The sequence below is a fragment of the Tursiops truncatus genome, chromosome 11, assembly GCF_011762595.2.
Source record: "Tursiops truncatus isolate mTurTru1 chromosome 11, mTurTru1.mat.Y, whole genome shotgun sequence".
Classification (NCBI taxonomy): Eukaryota; Metazoa; Chordata; class Mammalia; order Artiodactyla; family Delphinidae; genus Tursiops; species Tursiops truncatus.
This window is the reverse complement of record NC_047044.1, coordinates 90,624,428-90,647,747: the sequence shown is the minus strand read 5'-3', so window position 1 is coordinate 90,647,747 and position 23,320 is coordinate 90,624,428. Positions and strand designations below refer to the sequence as shown.

General features: G+C 38.5%; 1 protein-coding gene across 2 annotated transcripts in view; it reads left to right on the top strand.

Annotated features, from left to right (window-relative positions):
* The first annotated feature begins 508 nt into the window (after positions 1-508).
* Positions 509-23,320, top strand: part of PTPRO (protein tyrosine phosphatase receptor type O) — a 230,812-nt gene continuing 208,000 nt past the window's right edge. The window contains exon 1 of one of the 2 annotated variants that reach the window (XM_073789003.1): positions 509-863. In XM_073789003.1, the coding sequence (XP_073645104.1) occupies positions 789-863 (75 nt within the window). In that variant the 5' untranslated portion in view covers positions 509-788. The remainder of the gene's footprint in view (positions 864-23,320) is intronic. The other variant, XM_019937134.3, reaches the window with a different exon arrangement.

Sequence of the window (23,320 nt, the reverse complement as noted above, 5' to 3'; positions counted from 1 at the left end):
AAAGGACAGCCCTTAAAATTTACAAAACTTCTGACCTCAAGCAGAAAAAATATATACTTGTGTTATTTCCTCCTGGATGAGTGTGGGACAGAGAGAATGAGTGTTTAAATGGGATGAAGAGAGTGGAAATGGGAAGGAGTATCCTCCCCATCACACACACACACACACACACACACACATACACACACACACACACACACACACACACACACACACTGAACTCCATCACTACAATCACAACCACCACTTCCCTCCAAGTGTTAGCTGAGAGCAGATGTAGGAAGATTGGGAAGGGACCGGTGTGTTTGTTTCCTGAGTTGCTGAAGAGGAGTCAGGGAAGCCCCACAGAACTCTGCGTCCCAGGGACTGTGGAAGAGGTTGGGGCGGAGCCTGGAGTGGGGCTTGGGAAGCTGCTGTCACTTTTATGAGTCCGCAGCCCACAGTGAGAGTATCTCTGCTGCCAGACGACCGCGGAGGCTGGGCGCAGGGCCCCCGCCTCTCGCTCACCGCGCGGCAGCCGCGGCGGCGGCAGCGGAGCCTCGCCCACTCCAATCCGCACCCTCTCCATCCTTAGCTGTTAGAGAACAGCAGCACCTGGCACGTTCCTAGAGGACCCAGGGAGCAGAAAGCGAAAGGGAGCTGGCGCGGGGGGACTGCACAGGCAGCATGCGCCCGCCGGGAGCAGCCTCGGCGCCCAAGGTCTGAGGCTGCAGCCCCCGTTCGCCATTGTGAGCCGCCGGGGGAGCCAGCCGGCGCCACCGTTCCCCCGTGTCCCCGTCCACGCCGCGATGGGGCACCTGCCCGCGAGGACGCGCGGCGGCCGCCGCCTCCTGCCTCTGCTCTGGCTCTTTGTGCTGCTCAAGGTAGGGGACCCCCTCCCCCAGCCGCCGCGGTCCTGCCTGCGCCCGCGCTCCGGCGCCCTCGCTCTGTAGCGGGGGAGCGGCGCGCCCCGGGTCGCGATGGCCGGGCTGCTGGCAGCGCCCCCGGTGCACGCTTTGTTGTCCTTGCGTTTACGTGTTCTCCGCGGGCTTCAGGAATGGGGTGGAAGGAGAGGGAAGTTTGCTGCCTCCGGCTTTCCCCCTTTGTGCTCTTGTACCGCCGCCGGCATGCGCATCAAAGGTGGGCTTGTCGGATGGTGCTTCCTCCGACAAAATGAGATCACTTTCCCTTCTGGTCGCTACTGCACCCCGGTGCTGCTTAACCTTTTCTCCCTCCCGCAACGGAATGAGCGGAGGCTTTGCCTTAATTTACCTTCTGCTGGAATTATACACCGGGGGCCGAGCCTCAAATGGACTGCCGGGGCTGGGTCGTGTGCATGGTTTTCTTTGACTAAGGAATGTCAGCTTGAGCCTGGAGAGGACTCCCCTTCCCAAGTCCTCATCTCCAACCTGAGAATACCCTTTACAAAGTCTAGACTTTCCCCCGCTATATTTACAGAGGATGCTACCTCTAAATTTCAATGGCAGACATCTGTATAATTAACTTTTTCGTGTCTTCTTTGGAATGTCCTGCTTCAGGGTTTAACTCTGAGAAAAATAGACAAGGACTGCTTAAAAACAAAAACAAAATACCCCTAGTTTGACAACTATACGGTGCATAATTTTTTTTAAAGAAATTTAAGGTAGATGTCTTTGGAGAAATGTCATGAAGTAATTGTCTATCACTCGTGTCTTCCGTGTGTCTACTTTAGTTCTGTTATTAGTCCTTTTTCCGGCAAAGCAAACTCAAGTACGTCGACAGGTGACCGGGAGCTATCCTTTCAGCACCACAGTGATATCTACCTTAGAAATGGACGAAACATTAAAGGATGCAAATGTCTTCTTATCAGTCACTTCTTGCTCATATGCACCCTTAATCGGGAATGTCTGACAAGGAGATAGTGGAACAGAGCCAACGGATTTAGAACAGCATCAGTTTTAAATATTCCATATGTTCATTATCTTAATGGAAAATAGGAAAAATAGTTTCCGGAAGAACCAGCAGCAGAGTGCCTAAATACGATTCTAAATTGTATTTAATATGTTTTTACGTTTTCTGAAGCTATCAACAATAATATTATTTAAAATCTGATAAATAATAAGCTTGGTCATATATTTTCACTCTAAGAGGTTGCTCTTTAAGCAGACACCACAAATATGTACGTTTTATGAACATACACAAACTATGAAGTTTTCTATTAATTTTTCTATGTGTCATATTCTGTCATAACTATATGTCTATGCAACACTTTTCATGAATGCAAAGTGAGAAATTGAACAACCACACATTTTACTATGTATCAGCTAGGACTTACACATATGACATCTGATCCAAACCCAACCTTTGGCACTACTTCAGGTTTCTATTTGAACTCTTCATAGTGAATGAGAATTTCAGAAATGGTCAAATGATGGGCTTGGGAGTATGGGTAGAGTGCCATAAAAAATGTAAAAATTTGTAGCAAAAGTTCTAATCAAAACTTGATATCAGACTGAGAAATTGCAGTCAGTAATGGCATAGACTGTAATAGATGTTCACCCTGTTCTACATAATAGGTGTTTTCCTGCACATTTGCAGTTTAGTGTCAATTATGATAAACTGCATCGCACAGTAAATACATTAATAAAGCTGGCCTTTTAGTAAATATTGTAATGAGACAAGTAATTTTGTAAAGCAACTCTTTACTCTTTATTTTATGTAAATGCAATATTTTATGTCAAATGGATATAAAGTATACCAAAAGAAATATATATATATATATATATATATATATATATAGCCTTCATATAGGTACACTGAATACCCACCATGTGTGCCAGTCAGTCTTCCAGGTATTTCACACATGCTATTTCATTCACTTATTTTGTTACAGTTGACAAGAGATGTTCAGAGTGGTAAACTGGGCACATAGAGTAATGCATTTACATTTTGGAAATAGTATATTACATGGTAAATTGGGTTCATAGTATAATCTTTCCATAATTTGGAGATGCTTTTGCATTCAAGGTCCTGAATAAGTGTCAGTAAAACAGACTTAACATGCAGGTGGTGATAGAAACATAACATTCCATTATTAAATAACAAGTTGTCGATTGAATATCAGTGATAAAATCTAAAAAGGTCTATCTGTGCTAAGTCAGAAAGAAACCATTTCCCCAGCCCTCCCCCCAAATCTCTGTAGTTCTCATTATGTCAGACTTCATACTCTGTATGAAGTATCCTCCACATGAGAGTGAAAATCCCTTAAAGCCATAAAGTTAGAGAAACTCAAATATGAGGCTTGATTTGTAGTTTTATCTTTTCCACAAATCAGAAACAAGCAGCTGGACATAAGTGGTGGGAAAGTCTGAAATTTTGACTCTGTAAGATTGGCTATAACCAGTTTCATTGAGGTAGCCTGGAGGTGCCTGGCTAAGGAAGCCTTCGTGCATTGTTCCCTATCCATGACTTAATGATGGGCACATTTAATCAGTCATCGCCAATTGTTTAAATCATCCACTTTATGTTATGAAGCTAATAGCTGCATAATTGATGTTTCATAAGCACAATGTTGGTTATGAAAATTTCTACATTCATATCAATATTGATGGTATATTTCTATTTCTAAAAACAGGAAACAAAAGAACTCTGTTATCAAGTATACTGGGAGCCTACCAATCTCAAAGTCTTCTACCCACATGTGAATGTAAATCGAGTAGTATTTATTGGAGTATTATTTATTTATTTAATCACCAGATAAATACTACTTCATTTAGATTTTCCCTCTCATACATCTTCCCATAATTTTAGCAAAAACAATGTAACTTCTCTCACCTATCCTATCTTTGCTACACCTCTCCTTGAAAATTGCTTCCTATATCAGTTCACTCGACATCAGTATTTTGTCAACAAAGAGGCAAGTTGTAGCATATGACATCATAGGAATTTAGATTCTGCCTTCCCTGAAACAGTGCTCATTAGCAGTGAACTGGAAGGTTTCCCTAAACTCACAGGCTTGGCCAGAATCATTCTTTCTTTCTGAACCTCCTCTTTATATTTCCTTCCATTTCTGCTCTTACGTGATACATAATCAAGGAACATTAAATTTGAAAGGGGCTCGGGCTTCCCTGGTGGCGCAGTTGTTGAGAGTCCGCCTGCCGATGCAGGGGACACGGGTTCGTGACCTGGTCTGGGAAGATCCCACATGCCCCGGAGCGGCTGGGTCCGTGAGCCATGGCCGCTGAGTCTGCACGTCCGGAGCCTGTGCTCCGCAACGGGAGAGGCCACAACAGTGAGAGGTCCGCGTACCGCAAAAAAAAAAAAAAAAAAAAAAAAAAAAAGATACCAAGTGTGCTGGTGGTGTCCATTCGCCTCCAGATCCGTCTACCTCCTTCTCCACCCTCAGCGCCAGGGAGCTTCCCTGTAAAGACTGCTTCTTCAGGATCCCTTGCCCTTTGGCCAGCAGTGAGTTTGACTAATAGGAGGCACTAACAGAAGATTACTGGTAGGAGTCCACGCTGGCTGGACCCTGCTAGTCAATGGCTTCATCCCCTCTTTCAACCCTGTAGTCAGCTCCTCTTTCAAGGCCAAGTTCCGGCCAAGTTCCAGAAACAGCTTCCTCCCCTGGTCTCTTTAGGGTAATAGCTTCTCGCTGCTGTTCGTCCCTGGGTACTTTGTCATCCCTGTTTAGTATCACTACTCCTGCCCTACACCTTAATTAACAGTCTCTTGATTAAACTCCACAGATTTCCCCTGAGTGTCCTGCTGGGACCTCCACTGCTGTAGTACATGATGAGGTTAGTGGAGGATCTTTTGAATTTGAAGTGCCTAAAAAAAGCAGGTACTTAGATATGAGTCTGATGTCTAGGGGAGAGGGCAGACCTGGAGATGTGAATGGGGATGTCCCAGCAGAGGGCAAAGGAGAGAAGAGCAATGGGCCAGGGTGGGGCCTGAGGAGCAAGTAACATTTACTAAGGAGCCTTAGAAGATGAAGAAGGAACAGCCAGAGAGGTGTAAGAATCAAGGAAAACCAAGGTCTAGGAAATTTCAGGTGAGAGGGATTGGCAAACTGCGTCAAATGCAATGGAGAGGTACTATAAGCTAAAGTCTGGAAAATCTTTGGATTGGGAAATACGTAGGCTGTTGGTCTCTCAGAGCTTGGCAGGGGTGGTATGCTTCTGGGAGTAGAAGAGTTGAGAACTGGCCTTTTGTTAAAAGGATCGGCATCATTGGGTCAGAGAGACCTGATTTCAATCTCAGCTCTCTGGACTGTGCCTTTTACCAACAGCAGGATATGGGGGAAATTATTTCACCTCTCTGGGGTCCCTGTGGTGATTGGCTATGTTTATCTCAGAGGACGATTGTCAGGAATAAGTGAGATAATGACCATAACATATTTTAAACAGTGCCTAGAGTACAGTAAGCACTCAATAAGTGTTGTGTCCAAAAAGAAAAAGAGAAAGAAAGAAATAGGACAGTAAAAATAGCCCAAAGCAAAAGTCAAAGAAGAAGAACAATTAAAACTGTGTCTAGAGCAGCATCTTCCCAAGTGTACTCCATGGAACATTAGAGACTTAAAATGTTAACAGATATTATTAAAAATAAACACTTCTGTGCTGACATGAATTTGGGAAGTAATCTGTTTAACTTTGTTTAAACTAGTATTAATTCATTTATTATTATTTTTTGTACCAGGATTTCTTAGAACCTTCCCTATGTTAATATGCATTGTGCTTCCAGTAGGAAGATATAGCGTGTAGCATTTCCCAAGTTTGAGTGCAGAATTCTTTTCTAAAAATGATTCATGGGAATAGTGAATACACTTTAAGAAACAATATCTATATTTGTACGCTAGACACTTCTTCTCTTTATCTCTCTCTTTCCTTAATGAGAAAAGTAACTTTAATGATAGGGGAAACATGCCAGTAAGATCAATCATAGTCTAAATCTCAGAATCTGAAGAATTTGCGTGAAGGAGTGCAACAACTCCCAACTTTCTTTTCCAGGACTGATGTTCAACTCTCTTGGAAGAAAAAAATGTGTATATTTTCCTTATTTTATGGGTTGCGCTAACTCTGGGTTTGGTGACTGTACATACAAAAATTTCTTTGGCTTTTGACTGTTAAAAAGATAGAAAATTAATTTTAACACGATTTTTAAATATGATTGTCTTAATATATGACTTAAGAGAACAACATATTTTGTTCAGTGTATTTCATTGAATCATAAAACTATACTTTTCAAAGATCGTCTAGTTCAATACTTAAGCTGGTACTTAGATCTTGCCTCTAATATTACTGCCAATTGGTCATAAATGGTGAAATTACTATCAGCTGAGAGGTGGCTCTTCCACTTTTGGACAGTCATTTTGTTGTTTGGTTTGGTTTGCTGTTGAGATGAACTATTTCTGGTTGTATCTTTCACACATTACTTCTATCTCCGTTTCATTTTAGTATGACACTAGGTTGTGACTGCTCCTGCTTTCTTGCATGTTCTGAAGACCTGCTTGCCAACAGACTTGACAGGTTATAAAGATAAAATGTGAGAAGCTTGTCATCTCTCTGTCCTGTCCTCAACCCTCCATCATACTGCTTTAAGCTATTTACACCAGTCCAAGATTTCTGGCTGCTGTCCTTTCTTCTCTTTCATGACCACAATAGCCAGTTGGGTAGAAGACGATTCTCATTCTTCCCAAAGGTGTTCTGTGATGCACCGTGGTAAGGGGCTGAGAGTGTCAATCTCTGCTCAAAGGGTGGTTCCTTAAAATGTCTTTCCTGAACAGCCAATCTAAAAATCAACCCATCACTCAAATTTTACCACTTTTACCCAGGTTTATTTTCTTTAGAGAATGCATCACTCACTACCTGGCCTTATATTAGCTCTTTATTATTACTTAACTCCTCTGTTGGGATGCTTGTAGGTTCCATGAAAGCAATGTCTTTATCCTTTTTGCTCACTGCTGTATCCCCAGCTGTTGGAAGAGTGCCCGGCGCAGGGTAGATGCTCAGTAAATATTTGTTGAATAAATGGATGAATATTGAATGAATACATAGGGTGAGAAAGGTCAAACGGGAGTTATGGGACAGACTCAAGACAGAGGAAAAACAGGTTGCAAGCGTGCAAGTTCAGGGAACGGAGACGATGCACAGTGAGATGAACTAGGAGAGAGGGTCCATTGGGCAGGCAGTGCTGAGGGAGAGAGTGTAGTCACAGCAGGGAGATAATCTCAAGATGCTGTTCTATTGGTCTTGTGGAGGCAGCAAAGGATTTATTATCACAAGTGAAAATAAAGTCTTTTAGACATCAAGATAAGGTTCCTCACACATTTTTTTTCTTGCTATTGTATTGTCAGAATCAACCACTGGTAAATGGTGTGTCCTCAAGCAATGAATGGGTTCCCCTGTGTGGCAAATTCTCATCTGTAATGAAGTAAAAACAGCTTTTTTGATCACTTATTCTCTATTTTATTCATTGTGCATAAAATTTACTTTAACTTGTAAACAAAGTAGTTTTGGGGTTTTTCAAATCTAAAAATGTGTTCTTTTTTGGCTCTACAATTTGAGAATATCAAAAATAAAAATAATTTTTTACACAATGTTTTTTCTTTATTTTTCCCTCACAATGTACATTAATATACTCAGATTGGATCTAGACCTCTGAAGGCATTTCCAGAAACTCACATGACTGACTGAAGCTCAGATGATCATTGTTATTTTTCTTCAATCATTAAAACTTATGAGTCCCTTTATTCCTTAAAATGATATTTTTTCTTTTTTTAAATGCATATTGGTACCTCACAGAAATTTTTTTAATGGATTTCAGACAATGAATGTGCTTTCTTGTTTAAGATCCCAATAGGTAATTTTATATAGAAACAAATGATAATTTTCATACTCAGTTGAATACTAGATAATAAATATTTTATTATCCAAACATGGACAGACAGTTAAACAGGCTGATTAAATTAGTGTTGTAGTCATTAAAACGTTAGTATATATACACCAAAAATCTGGACTGTCAAGATTTTCAAATGACTAGAATACAAAAATGTATGCATGGAACAAGTACTATTACTTACACTATTTCGCTAGAGAGTTGAAAGGTATTACACTGTCTTGTAATATACTAACTTATACCCATAGTCTATTACTGTATTGGTAAAGTGTGGAAGTTTGAGTTAGTTGTAATTTTTTTCTCTATGACTTTAATTTTCTTTTTGTTTGTTGATAAATCAATATCTCCTATAGAGTCAAAAATACAGGAAAAATTGTGATCAGATTATTTGTACACTCCCATAAATGGCTAAAAAGAGGTTTTCCCCTCCATGAATGTATAAGGAGAAGTGCACCTAAAGAGTATAAAAATAATATTAACAATTCTGCAATTAATAAATTATTATTTTTAAGTTTAACAATCTTCTTTTTTTTTAGTATCAAAAAATTTCTGGAAATCTCCAAGAACACACTTATATGAGTCTCTTTCTCTGTGTGGTGCATCAGAATTAGACTAATTGTCATACATCATTCTTTGTCTCAGATAAACCAGGAATTTCCTATTTAAGTCAAGTTGGTGGTCCAGAAAATAGATAGTCTCGTAATATTGCTTTAGGATGTCGATTTATTTTGATGTTGTGCTGAAAACTAAAGTGTAATCCTAAAAATGAGAGTGTTCTTGACAAATTCCACAAAGTATAACCATCATTTTTACAATAAGGGCCAACAGCGTTACCATAAGAAATACCTTATTACTTGGATGTACTTAAAATTCCTAGATGTTATCTAGGAAGAAAAATTGACTTCTAAAGTTTCTGAATGTTAAGTTGATTAATAAGGTGAATAATAAAAAGCCAAGGGAATTGTATAATGTCTGTAATGTATTATTAAACAGTGAGTCATTTGGTCCTCCTTAAAGGATTTTAGAAAAAGCTAGGTTATTATAGTGTTATTTACATATAGAGATAGTGATGGGATGTGGCCAAGTTTATTATGCATCATTATGGGGACTTTCTTCTACAGTTTCCCCTAACTAAATTATACTTTTTAATTAGTCTTGCAGAAATAACTATAGGTCTCATTCAAAATGGATAGGTACTTGGGATTTTTAATATGAAGATTCTGGTATTATCAAAACTGTGCTAAAATGATTGCAACAACTTAGAATTAAGCACTATGGACTTAATCTTGAAAACTTAGCTTATGTGCTTCTTTTTAATTAGGTAAAACTGTTAAATCTGCTGAAAGTCAGCCCCCCTTTAGGGGTGCTCCAGGTTCTTTCCTGTTGCCACATCTTTTTACTTATATTTCGAAGGCTAATTGGAAACCTAATGAGACTCTTTCTATTAAAATTCTTGTTGCTATGCTGAGGCCTCCAATTAGCCTTTTCACCATGTGGTTTCTTGTGGTTCTGAAGTAGGGATTTCTTAATTTGAAATCTCAGAGTAAGTCTGAATCTGGCGTGCATCACCAATCATAAGAATTTTATAATGGATTAAAAATTTGAAAACTAATACATGTTCACTGTGGAAAATATATAAAATACAACAGGCAGAAAAGGAAGAAAGTAGCCATTCCTACATATTCAGTTCTAAAATAACTACCATCTGGGGGACATATCATTCCAAATTTTTTTCCTATGTCTGTGTACTGGAGTGGGTATGTAAAAAAAAAAAAAATAGTATCAAATTGTCCCACTATTTTAGCATGCTCTTTTCACTTAAATGTGCTATGATAATTTTTTCAGAACCTGAGCATTTTCAGTCCTCTTCAATTTAGGAATTAAGCCAGGGGTCTGAGGTTCAATTATATTCAATTCCCAATTGTACTTTCACCAGTGAAGGACATAGGGGTGAACATAGGTATTGATTATGACCATGAAATGTTGGGGATCATCACCTACATGTGTGCTTCCCATTAGTGTGATTACTTCAGAATTAGTCACATAAAAAACTTCAGAGGCTATATGGACAGGCATTTATTTTCCATTTCTCCACAGCTAAATATAATGCATAATAAAACTTAAGACTATAGGCTCTGTAGTCAAAAAGGTACAGGACTGAATTTTGGCTGTGCTCTTCCAGCTGTGTGTCATTTGCTAGTGTGCCGGCCTCTTCACTGAAGACAGAAATTAGAGTGACTGCCCAGATCACCATTCCTCCAATGGCCAAATCTGCCATCTTCTCCAACACCTGCCATCCTTTGAGGAAAACTCCTTTTTAATCCTTATGGTTGGAAAGGATCCTACTTGACCTTAATACCCCGGACAGTGATCAGTCAAGGGGTGAACCCTGACCTAAGCTAAGCCCATTTGGGGACTGTACCTGACTACTGTCTTTGAGATTGGCATGTGATCTAAGCCAAACCTATCAGAATCCATCCCTGCAATTACTTCCAAGCTGGCAACAGTAGGAAAGAGTACTCTCCTCTCCAGTTGTGGAGCTATGACATGAGCTAAGACACAGGAGCTAAGTCATGAGCCTGGAAGCTGTCCCCAACCATAAAACTGAAACACAGGAAGGAACGTTTTCTAACAGAAAAGGAGGAGGCAGAAAAGTAGAGACTTCAGCAAGACTATCTTTCATTGCACAAACACTATCTCATTTCTCATACTCTAGAATCACTCCACTGATGCTCAGAGAGATTACAAAACAGCAATCTACAAAAATGCAATTCTACCATAGCCAAGCAGGCATAGCAATGCTTGGAATCTTTAAGAAATCTGAATCTTGTACACCTGAAACTAACACAACATTATAAATCAACTATATCTTCTACATCTTCTAATCAACTATTTTTTATCTTCAGTAAAAAAAATAAATCTGAATCAGAGTGGTTATATAATTTATCATACCAACTGCGGCACTTCCAAGGCTGAAGGGAATCATTATGCCAGGACAGCAGACATAAATCGGCCTGTTCTGGGAAAACCAGGACAGATGGTTACTCCTTCCTGAATATACTAACAAACATATTTGATGCAGTATGGAATCACTAGCTCTTCACCCATGTCATCCATCTCTGAAAACTTCTGCTCTAAACAAGATGATTTGGCTGTGTAAGAGGAATTGTAATTCTCTTCAGCAGAAAACTGAAGCTTGTGCAGGAATGTTTATTGTAGCTTTCTACTAACCAAACACTGAAAATAACCAAAATGCCCTTCAATAGGTGAATGGTTAAACAAACAGTGGTATTTCTCTACCATGTGATATTATTACTCAGCAACAAAAAGGAATGAATTATTGAAACACACAGCAACTTGAACGAACCACAAGAGAAGTATGCTGAGTGAAAAAAGCCAATCTCAAAACGTTTCATACTATCTAATTCCATTTATAAAATAGCCTAGAAACAACAAAATTATGGAGATGGAGAACAAATGGGTGGCCAGCAAGGATTAAGGATTACATGGGGTAGAGGAGAAAGTGTACCTGTCTGTGAAGGGGTGGCATGAGGGAGACTTGTGAAAATGGAACAGTTGTGTATCTTGATGGTTGTGGTACTCACATGAAGTTATACTTGTGATCTAAGTGTGTAGATCTACACATACACAGATGAGTGCATAGTCACTTGTGGAAGCTCAGTAAATTTTACGGATTGGACCAATGTCAATTTCATACTTTGGATATTTCCTTGTTTGGGATATCTTCTTGTTTGATATGCAAAATATCAACGTTGAAAGAGGCAGGGTGAAAGGTGCATGGGACCTGCCTGTACATTTCTTTGCAACCTCCTATAAATCTATAATTTTCTCAAAGAAAAAGGTTAAAATAACTTTATTTAGTATGTTTTATCTTCTTCTCTCTCTTTTATTTGTGCCTGGCCCTTGCTAAGTATTTTAACTGACTAACTGGCAGATATAGCTTCTTTCTGATGAGGACAGTCTCTGAAAGACAATAATTATACTTGCAAGGGAGAGTAAGGCTATCTAAGCAAATGTGAAAAAGAAAATCAGGAAAATACACAAGGACCTCAATAAAACTATTAGCTGCAAACTCAAATGCATTTCATTATGAGAAAGACTGCCTATTGAACTATGTTCTTACGAGATTTATCTATTGAATTCTGGAAAGGAGCAGATATTAAGGCATTCCCATACCACCAATGTTAACATTTTCATAACTCTTCAGAGAATCAGTTAAAAATGGAGTCGTGGAAATTACCATTTGGGGAAGTTAGGACAAAATACTTTGATTGATGAAGTAATGTCATTCTTCCGTTAACAATTATTAAATAACGTATCTGGAAATAATATAAATAAATTAGAATGAATTCGAAAGTTATAAGAGGAGCTTAGGCGGCTTGAGTAAAACAGGGGAGATGGATGGAGGATATGGGAAGGTGAATAGATGTTTAAGTATTTCAACCAATGAATCCTCAAACATGTATGAAACTGGACATGTAAGGAAAGTGCTGTATTCGTCTTTTTTTTTTTTGTATTCATCATTTTTAAGAGTGTAAAACAAAGTTATGCCCTTAGGAAGTCTGTAAGGTAAGGGAAAATAACATAAACATGTTACATGTAAAAGGGCTATAGGTATACGACTTCCTACTTGTAAGAGAAGCCTGAAGTAGTTATATACTAACTTCCAAAGGAATGAGACAGACAACTCTATTCAGTCAAGTGCCTTTCCCTTCAGGTAAGGGAGAACGCGCTTAGGCTTGAGGGAACACTGGTTTCACGAAGGAAGACAAATTTTGATGTGAACCTCATCCGTTGCAATTCAGATAGACAGACTAGGTTAAAGAAAACACTCCAGATGGGAGAAACAGGGGAACAAAAGTAGGAATGTGAGAAAATTGAAGTCCTGTTTAACAAGGTTGAATGAAAGCAGGAAGAGTGGATTCGAGTTGGAAGCAAGGTGGTTTTGCCCAGCCATGAACTTCTATTCACAACCTTCTGTTCAATGGTGCTGCAAAGGCAAACATCAAAATGAACTTTAGCACAGCAGTGGTGTGCAGGAAAAAAAAATGATCATACCTCATTTTAGCTCTAATTGCTTTTATAATTCTGAATTTGCTGTTAAATGCAAAATGCTTAATTCTAAATACGTGTGCTCTGTCTTAATTTAGATAAAATAATCCTCTGTTGCTTGGGTAGTTCAGTAAATGAGTCCCTAGACTTAAACTCGCCTGGATCATGTTGTTTATGCATTAATCTGTATGCACTCTTAAAGATAAATGGAAAATAAATGGATTTTTTTTCAGAGACAAGTCATAACTGTCAGCATACTTTCAAATTTATATCCTCCATGTGTGACATCAAAAATTGCCACGTTTATTATAGTAATTATTATTCACATGTATATTACCCCATACCTGTAAAATTTCTTCTACAGTTTTATATTTTATTTAAAACTACGAGTTAAAATTACATTTTGCTAGCCAAAACTAAATAAAAGATCTAAACCTCTGTTATGTAAATAAACAGGCTGCCAACTCAGCAATCGATGAATTACCGATAGTGCCACATTTGTATATAAGGTATGTCCCAAAGGAAACAACCAGTATAAATATATTGGGCACAAATCAGAAGTTCTTCCAAACCTCACTGCCTTACTGAGAATGATGGTGAAGATACTGATAATCACTACCATTTATTGGATGGCTGCTGTTCAGAGGGCATTCTTATATAACCCCGAGCATCGTTATCACTACTTCAGTAATGGGGAAACTGAGTTTCAGAGAGGTACCGAAGCAGTTAAGAATGAAACCTTTGTTTGACCATAGAAACCTCTGCACACTGTCCCATACTGTTTTGTGTGAAAACTCTGGCATGACTTTTATTTCCCCACTCACTAGCTTACCACTTCTGCCTCTTCTTCTTCCTCTAGAAATATCCTGAGACACAGGTGACCGAATCGGTTTCTAAGTCCTTGGTGGGGACTGCCATCTGAAGAGAAGTGGGGTATGGGGTAGTCCTTGGAGACAATGGATTCCTGGTCATCCAAAATGTTTCCTGCAGTTTCTCCTTTCTGTCAGTCTGTGAGTCACATGTTCCTAGACCAAGGCCTGCTGACTGTCAGAGGACTCCTGCAAATTCACGAGTGCCAGGTTTATGCCTTTGTTTATCACCTTCTTCAGTTTAATGGATCTGTGGCGTCCGAGCTTTGTTAGGTAATTGCACAGAGCTGAAAGGAGTGGAATGTGCTGATGTGGAGAGCCCGGGTTTCAGTTTTTGTACATCCAGAGCTTTCAGAGTCAGTGCTATAAGCACGAGGGAGAATTTTTTGCCCTGGCGTTAGAAACCTGCATGGAATTGTGTGACTCGCTGCTTTATGTGACATTTACACCTCAGACAGGCTTTTCCCTCCATGAAAGATACCACCTGGACAAAAACAATTTTAACACTAATGTCTTCCTTTTGATTGCATTAGATTTGCAAATTAAACAGATTAATGGCCGTGTTCTGTGTTCCTCTCAGCTCTTCTGTTTAATACTCTTATCTGACGAAGTATAAACAGAAGACATAATTAATTACTCATAACTTTCACGTCAAGTTGAATAAAAAATTACCTCCCCAAGAGGCCCATTATGACATATCTGACTGTTCTGTGACATTAGTTTTGCAAAGAAAAAGCATACCTAAAGGTAAGAGTTTTGTTTGTTTTTGTCTACTTTTTATTTAACTTACTAGAGTATCTGAAAAAAGATATGGAAGAACAACATTAACTGTTAACATAATTTTAAGGAACTTACTTCATTTGCCCAAGGGCATGTTATTTTTCTTTTAAAAAATTTTTGCGTTTGTTCATGAGATACTAAACCCTGTATATGAACGCTATAAAAATGACTATGCTTCTATAGAAGGAGGGTCCCAGAATATGATTACTACCCCTCTAGAATCTGTCCTGCTAAGAAAGTTATTAGCCAAGCCAACTATTGCGTACTATCCCCTCCATAAATTGTCTGAAACTTGAGCTGGGTAGTGTACTACAATGACTGGAAAAAAAAATAGAATAATTGTACAGCCATTTCTTCTGCTTCGTCTGTCTAGAGCTGATCTGAATGAAATGATGTTTCTGCTTTAACTGGAGAGCTCAGCATTTCATATTTAGCTCTCAATCTGTTTCATGATAATTTTTGAAGGAACAAACTGCTCATGACAAAATGTGCTATACTATTATTAAAGGTGTATTGCCTATATAGATTTCTATCACTTTGAAGCAAAACGATGGCTGTGAAGAAATTTTGAATGAGCATATTTTCTAAGTTTTAATAGCTATTTAACAACATGTAGTATATGCCTCAGGTTAGAGAAAACCAAGTATTTGATGAAAAACATGTAAGAGCTATCAATAAAACAAGGCAACATAAAGAAAAGATAACTTGCCCACAGTCACTTAGTCATGTCACCTCTCTGTAAAAATGAGAATCATAATCACTTCCACCTCCTGGGATTACAGTGCAGCCCAAATGAGACAATCTGTGAAAGCACTTTTGTAAACTGTAAAGCACAATTTAAATGTAAAATATTCTTATTAAAAAATAATTGCATCCCCTGTTTCATTTGCTCTGGTATAGGAGTGTTTTTCCTTCCCACATTTATATGTAACTGTCCATGTGCGTAGGGTGTATCATGAAAGACTATAATTAATACTTTAATATCAATACATTCTTTTTCTTCTTAGAAAGTAAAGTTTGCCATACCCAAGTTAACTTTAGGTCCCCTGTAATCATGGCTTGATCACATAAAATTTATTAAATGTTTATGTCTCATGGCAAAATGTTTTCACATCAGCTCTACCTCTTATCTACTGATCAGATCATTCCCATAAAAAAGTGATTTTTCACCTAACTTCATGATATAATATTGTTGAGCGTTCTATTCATACAGTGTTTCTGTCCACAATCACTGATCATCTTTCATATATGTTCAACAATAATTCATTCTTTCTTTCAATGAACATTTACAGAGCAACAATTGTATGCTAAATATTGTGCTAAGCGTGCACTGTCTCCTTGGGCTTCACTCCTCTGTGGTATAAATGGGTTCATATCTACAGTAATAACTCCAATTATAAAGGCTCATGAGGCATCTGCCTTCTTTGTACAAAGTGCTCACTCAGCATTTCTCAGACTATAGAGTGGGGCATTAACTATGGAACCCCAGTTCTTCTAGGAACCACATCTGCCCTTCCAGGCCCTACCTTTCTCTATTAGACTCCCCCCAACTCCACCAGGTACTACCCCTGCCAACTCCAACACCTTCCCTGACGCACTCAAAAATATGGGAAAAGAATCTAAAAAACAGTGGATGTATGTCTATGTATAGCTGAATCACTTTGCTGTACACCTGAAATTAACACAACATTGGAAATCAACTATACTGCAATAAAACTCCTTTTAAAAAAAGAAAAATATTTCCATCCCTTTGATAGCTAAGGCTTTCTTACTGGGTCAAGCATGTGTTTTTTGTTTTGTTTTGTTTTTCCCCTCGGAGCTTATCAGCTGTAAGCCAATGGAGTTCTGGAATTCCTGTCCCACTAATTCTTCAAGCATGTGTGGTTTCCATTTAGACAGAAGCTTGGATCTCCTCCCCCGAATCCCCATCACATTAACAGTAGCAAAAATTACTTATCTGATTTGATCTTCCTCTTATTTACCTTGTCCACTTTCCAGTTGAGTTGAAGAAACTAGTGAACAGTGAAATAATCAAGTGCTTAGTAGCAAGCTGGAGGATTAAAAAAAAATGAAGACAACATAACTACAAAGAAAGAAAAAAGCCTGTTTTAAATGCATTCTGTGACCTTTTAAAAAGTTTGATGTCTTAAGTGAATGTAAAAATAGATACAAGGTCAAAGTTTATTTATATTTGATACTCTGTCTCAGGTATTTATAAATTTCTCAGTTGTTGAGATATTAAAAATTACTAAAAGCTCTATTTATCTCAGAAGTATTTGTGTTTTATATTAAATGTCTGAAATAAGTAGACATTTTACAATTCACAATTTCATTTTTAAAAAGAAGCTTTATTGTTTTTTGTGTGTTTTTTTGTTTTTTTTATAAATTTATTTAGGCTGTGTTGGGTCTTCATTTCTGTGTGAGGGCTTTCTCTAGTTGCGGCGAGTGGGGGCCACTCTTCATCGCGGTGCGTGGGCCTCTCATTGTCGCGGCCTCTCGTGTTGCGGAGCACAAGCTCCAGACGCGCAGGCTCAGTAGCTGTGGCTCACGGGCCCAGTTGCTCCGCGGCATGTGGGATCTTCCCAGACCAGGGCTTGAACCCGTGTCCCCTACATTGGTAGGCAGATTCTCAACCACTGCGCCACCAGGGAAGCCCAGCTTTATTGTTTTTATGAACACATTCTAATATAAAGAATTTTTATGTGACTCTACCTAATCTTTATCATGTCCTGACAAAAATAGAAGGTAAATATAGAGACCAAGCTTGATGTCTTGAAAAAAAAAAGGGAAATAATAATAAGAAATTTGCACCATTTCAAAATTTCCACTTTTTTTTTTTTTTTTTTTTTTTGCAGTACGTGGGCCTCTCACTGCTGTGGCCTCTCCCGTTGCGGAGCACAGGCTCCGGACGCGCAGGCTCAGCGGCCATGGCTCACGGGCCCTGCCGCTCCGCGGCATGTGGGATCTTCCCGGACCGGGGAACGAACCCGTGTCCCCTGAATCGGCAGGCGGACTCCCAACCACTGTGCCACCAGGGAAGCCCAAAACTTCCACTTTTGAACATTGTTAATGTTAAAAACCCCAGAATTATGGGAACATGGACACTATGTCATACTGTGAGTGTAACGCTTGCTGATTACATTATTTTCAGAATAATCAGTGAGCGTAATAAAATGGCTCTAAAATACATTTGTTTGGAAATTTAAGTTCAAAGAGAAAATCACCTTCAAGTAATATGATGTATTTCACAAACATGGCACTGACTTTTTATAGCATGCTTTTCCAAAGGATTACCAAATTCTACCAGACCTCCTTCTGCAGAAGTCTTATAAAACTTGGATATATACAAATAAATCAATGAAAATAATATCAATTTCTTCCTCCTAAGTCAGTAACTTAAGATTAATAAACACCTATTAAAAGAGGTGAAAGCAAATGTGGTATGTGTTGTTGAAGTCGTTGCATATTGTAAATTAAAACTTCTATATGTGATCTTTCAGATCATATAAAATTCGTATAATTGTTTCCTTAATGAGATTTTCAAACTACTATATAGAAAAAAATGTGTTTTAAGTTTGTGATTTCATGGCTCTTTTCATATGCTGATCTCAGTTCAATATCAAGTCTCTCTCTTTTCACAAACCATCTGGGAGATTGACAAGTTGCATCTCACCAGATGGCCTAACATACAAACCTCTCACTTCCATGGCAACATACCTTCATGATAAATCCTGGAATGCTTTGATACAATGTCCCTTCTCAGGAGGAATTCCACAGCTCATGGCTTTAAGGTTCATCATTGCCCACTTCATTTCCCAAGGTTGAAATTGGTTATGATTTCCACTGGGCGCTAAACAATTCTAGGGCACAGAGGACTAAAGTGATTCTCCCATCATCCTATCTTTCTACAATTTCTCTTCTTAACCCATCTCTCTCTCTCTCTATTCTCTGGTCTATACTTTTATTACTACTACACTTTATATAGAGACAGTCCTTTCTTCTTTCTTCCTTTCTTTTTTTCTCATATATAAATCATTGGAATATATACATTAAAGCGTCAGAAAGTAACTACACGGTTTTGAGCTTTGTGTGAGGGAAAATATCTTCCTGAATCTAGCATGCAGCTTGTTTATATCTTGTAACAAAAAATTTAATTGCCTGTGTCAATTATTTTATAGAATAACTACATACTTAAAAGTTACTGCCTGCGAAGAGACTCTCAAGGTCCTTCTGTCCTCCTTTTGTCTTTATAAATATCAGGGAGGCCCTAGAGAATTCATGAAGGACAAGGACATGGAAAGGGGTCTTTTTGTTTTCCAGTTTAGAACCCCCTCATAAGTTTTAAAACTTCCTCCAGCTATTTAGTTTTTAAGAACAAAGTGTGAATCAGAAACTTGCACAAATATATCAGTCTTATTTCTCGTGCCTGGGTATCTTTCTTTTTAATATATTGGATTTTAGCTTCTAACGTTTTGCTTCCTTTTCTTTATTCTTTTTCTTTTGGGGACTTCTAGGCTTTAGTGTCTCTGTATTCTCCAACAAACATATGAACTGCCCATATCCTCAAATCCATGTTCTGAATGTCAAGGCTGAGTCCCTGCTAAGTTTTTCTTCTCATCTAGCAGTAATTAGCTGTCGTAAATGTACTACCACTAACGACAAACCCTATCACACAGAACTTTGCCTCCAGGAATTTTATTTCAAATCTCCTTTTTGCTTAAGTTTTCTAAGTGCTGTCTTATGTATTATTTTATTTCTCCCATTGCATGCCCAACTTGGATATGATAATAGTACACCTGCATCATTTTTATGTGTGGAGGTTTGCTTCTCTCTCTATCTGATGCAGAGTCATAGGAAGTTGTCCACAGCTTGCCAGAGACAGAAAGAGCTTGAGGGATCCTCAGCTCACCCTAATCTGATATTGATCTCAGACAAGTTGAATGCTTCCCTCGGGTGTGATTTTGTATACTAGAAGAACGTCAGCCAATCTTTCCTAAGAATCCTGCATGTTCTCTTCCATGTGGAGAAAAGGAGAAATAAGATGATGAATGAAAAAAAAAAAAGATGATGAATGAAAGAGGACTGTCTTGATGTAGTATGAATAGATTCATTCCAGCATGGGGAATGAACTACCACTAATTCAGTCAGCCAAAGGATAATGGAATTGAACAAGATGAAAGTCCTGTCATCTCCTCTCCCTATTTAAAACACATAAATGGCTTTCCATGGTTCTTTGGAGGAAATCCACACTCCTTCATAAACTTAGCCTCCCTGGTTTATGACTACTCCTCTAGTACCATTTCTTCCCCAAGCCTCACTTTTTATGCTGTGGTCATTCTGAACTTTTCTCAGTTCCTCAACATTGATACTCATTCTTACCATCTTCCAGGCTTTTGTATACACCATTTTCTCTGCCTGGAAAATTCCTTTTTCCCACATCCTCCCCTTAACTCAACAAGTGCATATTCATCCTCCACGTCTTAGCTAAGATGACCCTTTATCCACAGACCATTCCTGACGCTCCCCCTTCTGAACTGGGAGAAGCATTTAAGTTTGTCACTGCTCCCTGGAGCTCTTCTCCATTCCCTTCCTCTATGTCCATCTGGAAAAGTCCTGTTTATCCCTCAAGACACAACTTAAGATCTTCTTTGAAACCATCCCAAGCACATTCCAAATGTGATAGATTTCTTCCTCCTTCATGCATCAGTGTAACTTGAAGATATGTCTACCATTGGTTTAATTCCATTGTAGTGGCAATATTTGTCAATATGTTTATATTCCTGACCAGGATGTAATATTAACTTTTAGAGGAAAAAGCTTTTCTTGGAGTATAATATGCCTTTATTATCTTTGTATCCCCAAATCTGTTCTTTTCTATCTGTACTTCCTATGGGTGTAATTACTTAATTACCTGTCTCTAAATTATTCTGTAAGCCTTGTAAGGGAGGGACTGTGTTTTATTTGCCACACTTTATCTACCACATTTCACAAAGCTTGGCACATATAGACACTCTAATACTTTTAGAATAAAAGTATGAGTTTGTAGTAACTTCATACAAATGATAAATCTCTCTGTAATAAGTCATGAAGGAACGAGCAAGAGACTCCTGATGGCTTTACGTAGACTTTACTAATAACATTTATGATTTACGGTAAATCAGTGATTGTAAAGAAATTCATTTGGTCTATTTGGTTATAATTCATTTGCATGATTCCATGAAGGGCAAAGATCTAGAAAACATAATATCTAGAATTTGTTTAAAAAGTTATAGCAAATAAATAAGACAAGAATATCAAATTGTTTAATTTATCTGTGGCCCTATAAAATTGCCTAATATACACCAAGGGCCTAAATACTATTGTCATCTGCATACATTTATTTTGTCACTCAACACACTATTTACTGATCACTTAAAATATGCTAGGCTCATGTGGATGGACCTAGAGATTGTCATACTGAGTGAAATAAGTCAGGCAGAGAAAGACAAATATCATATGACATTGCTTATATGTGGAATCTAAAAGAAAGCGTACAAATAAATTTATCTACAAAACAGAAATAGAGTCACAGATGTAGAAAACAAACTTATGGTTATCAGGGGATAAGGGGGGGAGGGATAAATTGGGAGACTGGGATTGACAAATACACACTACTATAAATAAAATAGATAACTAATAAGGACCTACTTTACAGCACAGGGAACTCTTCTCCATACTCTGTAATGAACTATATAGGAAAAGAATCTAAGAAAAGAGTGGATATATGTATATGTATAACTGATACACTTTGCTGTACAGCAGAAACTAACACAACGTAAATCAACTATACTCCAATAAAATTTTTTTAAAATATATGCCTCTTTTAAGAGGCAGAATAATGGTCCCTCAAAGATGTCTACACCCTAACCTTGGAATCTATAAATATGTTACCTTATACAACAAAGGAGACTTTTCAAGTGTAATTAAGATTAAAGACCCTACAATACTGAGATTAACCTGGAATTCCAGTTGGGATCCATCTAATCACGTGAATCCACAAAATTGGAAGAAGGAGGTAGAAGTATAGCTCAGGATGCACTCAGAGAGAATCTGCCATTGCTGACTTTGAAGAAGAAGGGAGTCAGGCACAAGCCCAGGTGTGCAGCTAGACTCTAGAATCTGGGAATCTGACAGCCAGCAAAGAAATAAAAGCCTCTGTCCTACAACTGCAAGGAATTCAATTCTGCCAGCAACCTGGATGAGCAGAAAGATTTCCTCCTAGAGTATCCAGAAAGGAAGCCCTGCCAGCACCTTGATTTTAGCCCAGTGATACACATACCAGATTTCTGACCTATAGAAATGTAAGTTGATAAGTGTGTGTTGTTTTAAGTTGCTATATTTGTAGAAATGTGTTATGGCAACAATAGAAAACTAATACAGCACTGTACTAAACCCTTGGGGGAGAACAATGATTAATATACTGTCTTAGTCATAGTCTCTTCTTCAAGGATTCTTGAAGACCACAGAAGGGTCTGGTCAGAAAAACAGATTCATGGACAGACAAGGCCAATGTAATGTAATTAAACCTATTATAGGAATATATAAGTTTTATGCTTCACAACACAGTGATGGCTTTAAGGAAGGAGCCAGCTCTATTTGGAGTGGGATTACGGAAAGTTTCAGAGAAGAGAAGACAATTCTACGATGGATCTTTAAGTGATAAATGCTACTTTTCCAGTCAGCTGGATGGATAAATGGATAGTACACCTGTTGGTAAGACATTAGTCGAAGAAGGGGTGCAGTTTGAGATGCAGTAAATAGATGGGTAAGTGACTTAGTTATCATACAAAATGTTTTTGGATGTATAATGTGAAAAGATGGGCATCTTAGAAAGTTTACTGTAGCAGCAATGTGTAGAATAAAGAACAGAGAAGGGGCGAGTCTGTATGCAGGGAGACTGCTGCGATATTCTTAGCAAGAAAGGATGAAGTCTCTGCTTCCTACCCACTACCATTTGCCAGAACTTTATTATGTACCAGCAGCTATACCAACACTTTACATATATAATCTAATTTAATCCCTATTCTTCAGTCCTGGTAAAGTAGATGTCATCTACGTTTCATAGATTAGGAAATTAAGCTTAGACAGACACACCCTCCAAAAAGATATGCTCCCCAAAGAGGTAACAAAAATGGGATCTAAGCTCAGGTATTAATGGTTAGAACGTGCACATCTAGTCCATTCTGCATGGCAGGAGCAGGGGACAAAAGTAAGGGGAGAGAATGGAGAAATGTAATAGATAGAGTCAACAGGGCTTAGACTCTACTTAGAGTAGATGTGGTAATAAAACAGAAATTAGGGTTTACTACCAGTTTTCTGACTGCAATTATTAGATTAAAGATGGCACTGTTAACTAACAGTCCATAGAAGAAATTTTCTGAGTCAGGGGCAAGGTAAAAGTTACATTTTGGGTGAATTTAAGGTATAAATGGGACGTCCAAGTAGAGATGTATAGAAGCCACTTCGATGTGAGCTCAGAACGAGGACATGGGTTGAAGATAAGGATTTGAAAGTCATCTACCTACAGGTAACTTTCATAGACTAGAATATTTCATATGAAAATCTTGGAGAAATCTCCTGTTTCTAAAGGATAATATATGAATCTACCCATAACTCTGCTCTAAAAGAAATTCTCATCTGAGGCTGGAAGACGGCTCAGCCTAACTCAGTGTGCTGACTGCCAGACTGGGGCTGCTGGCGGAATGGCA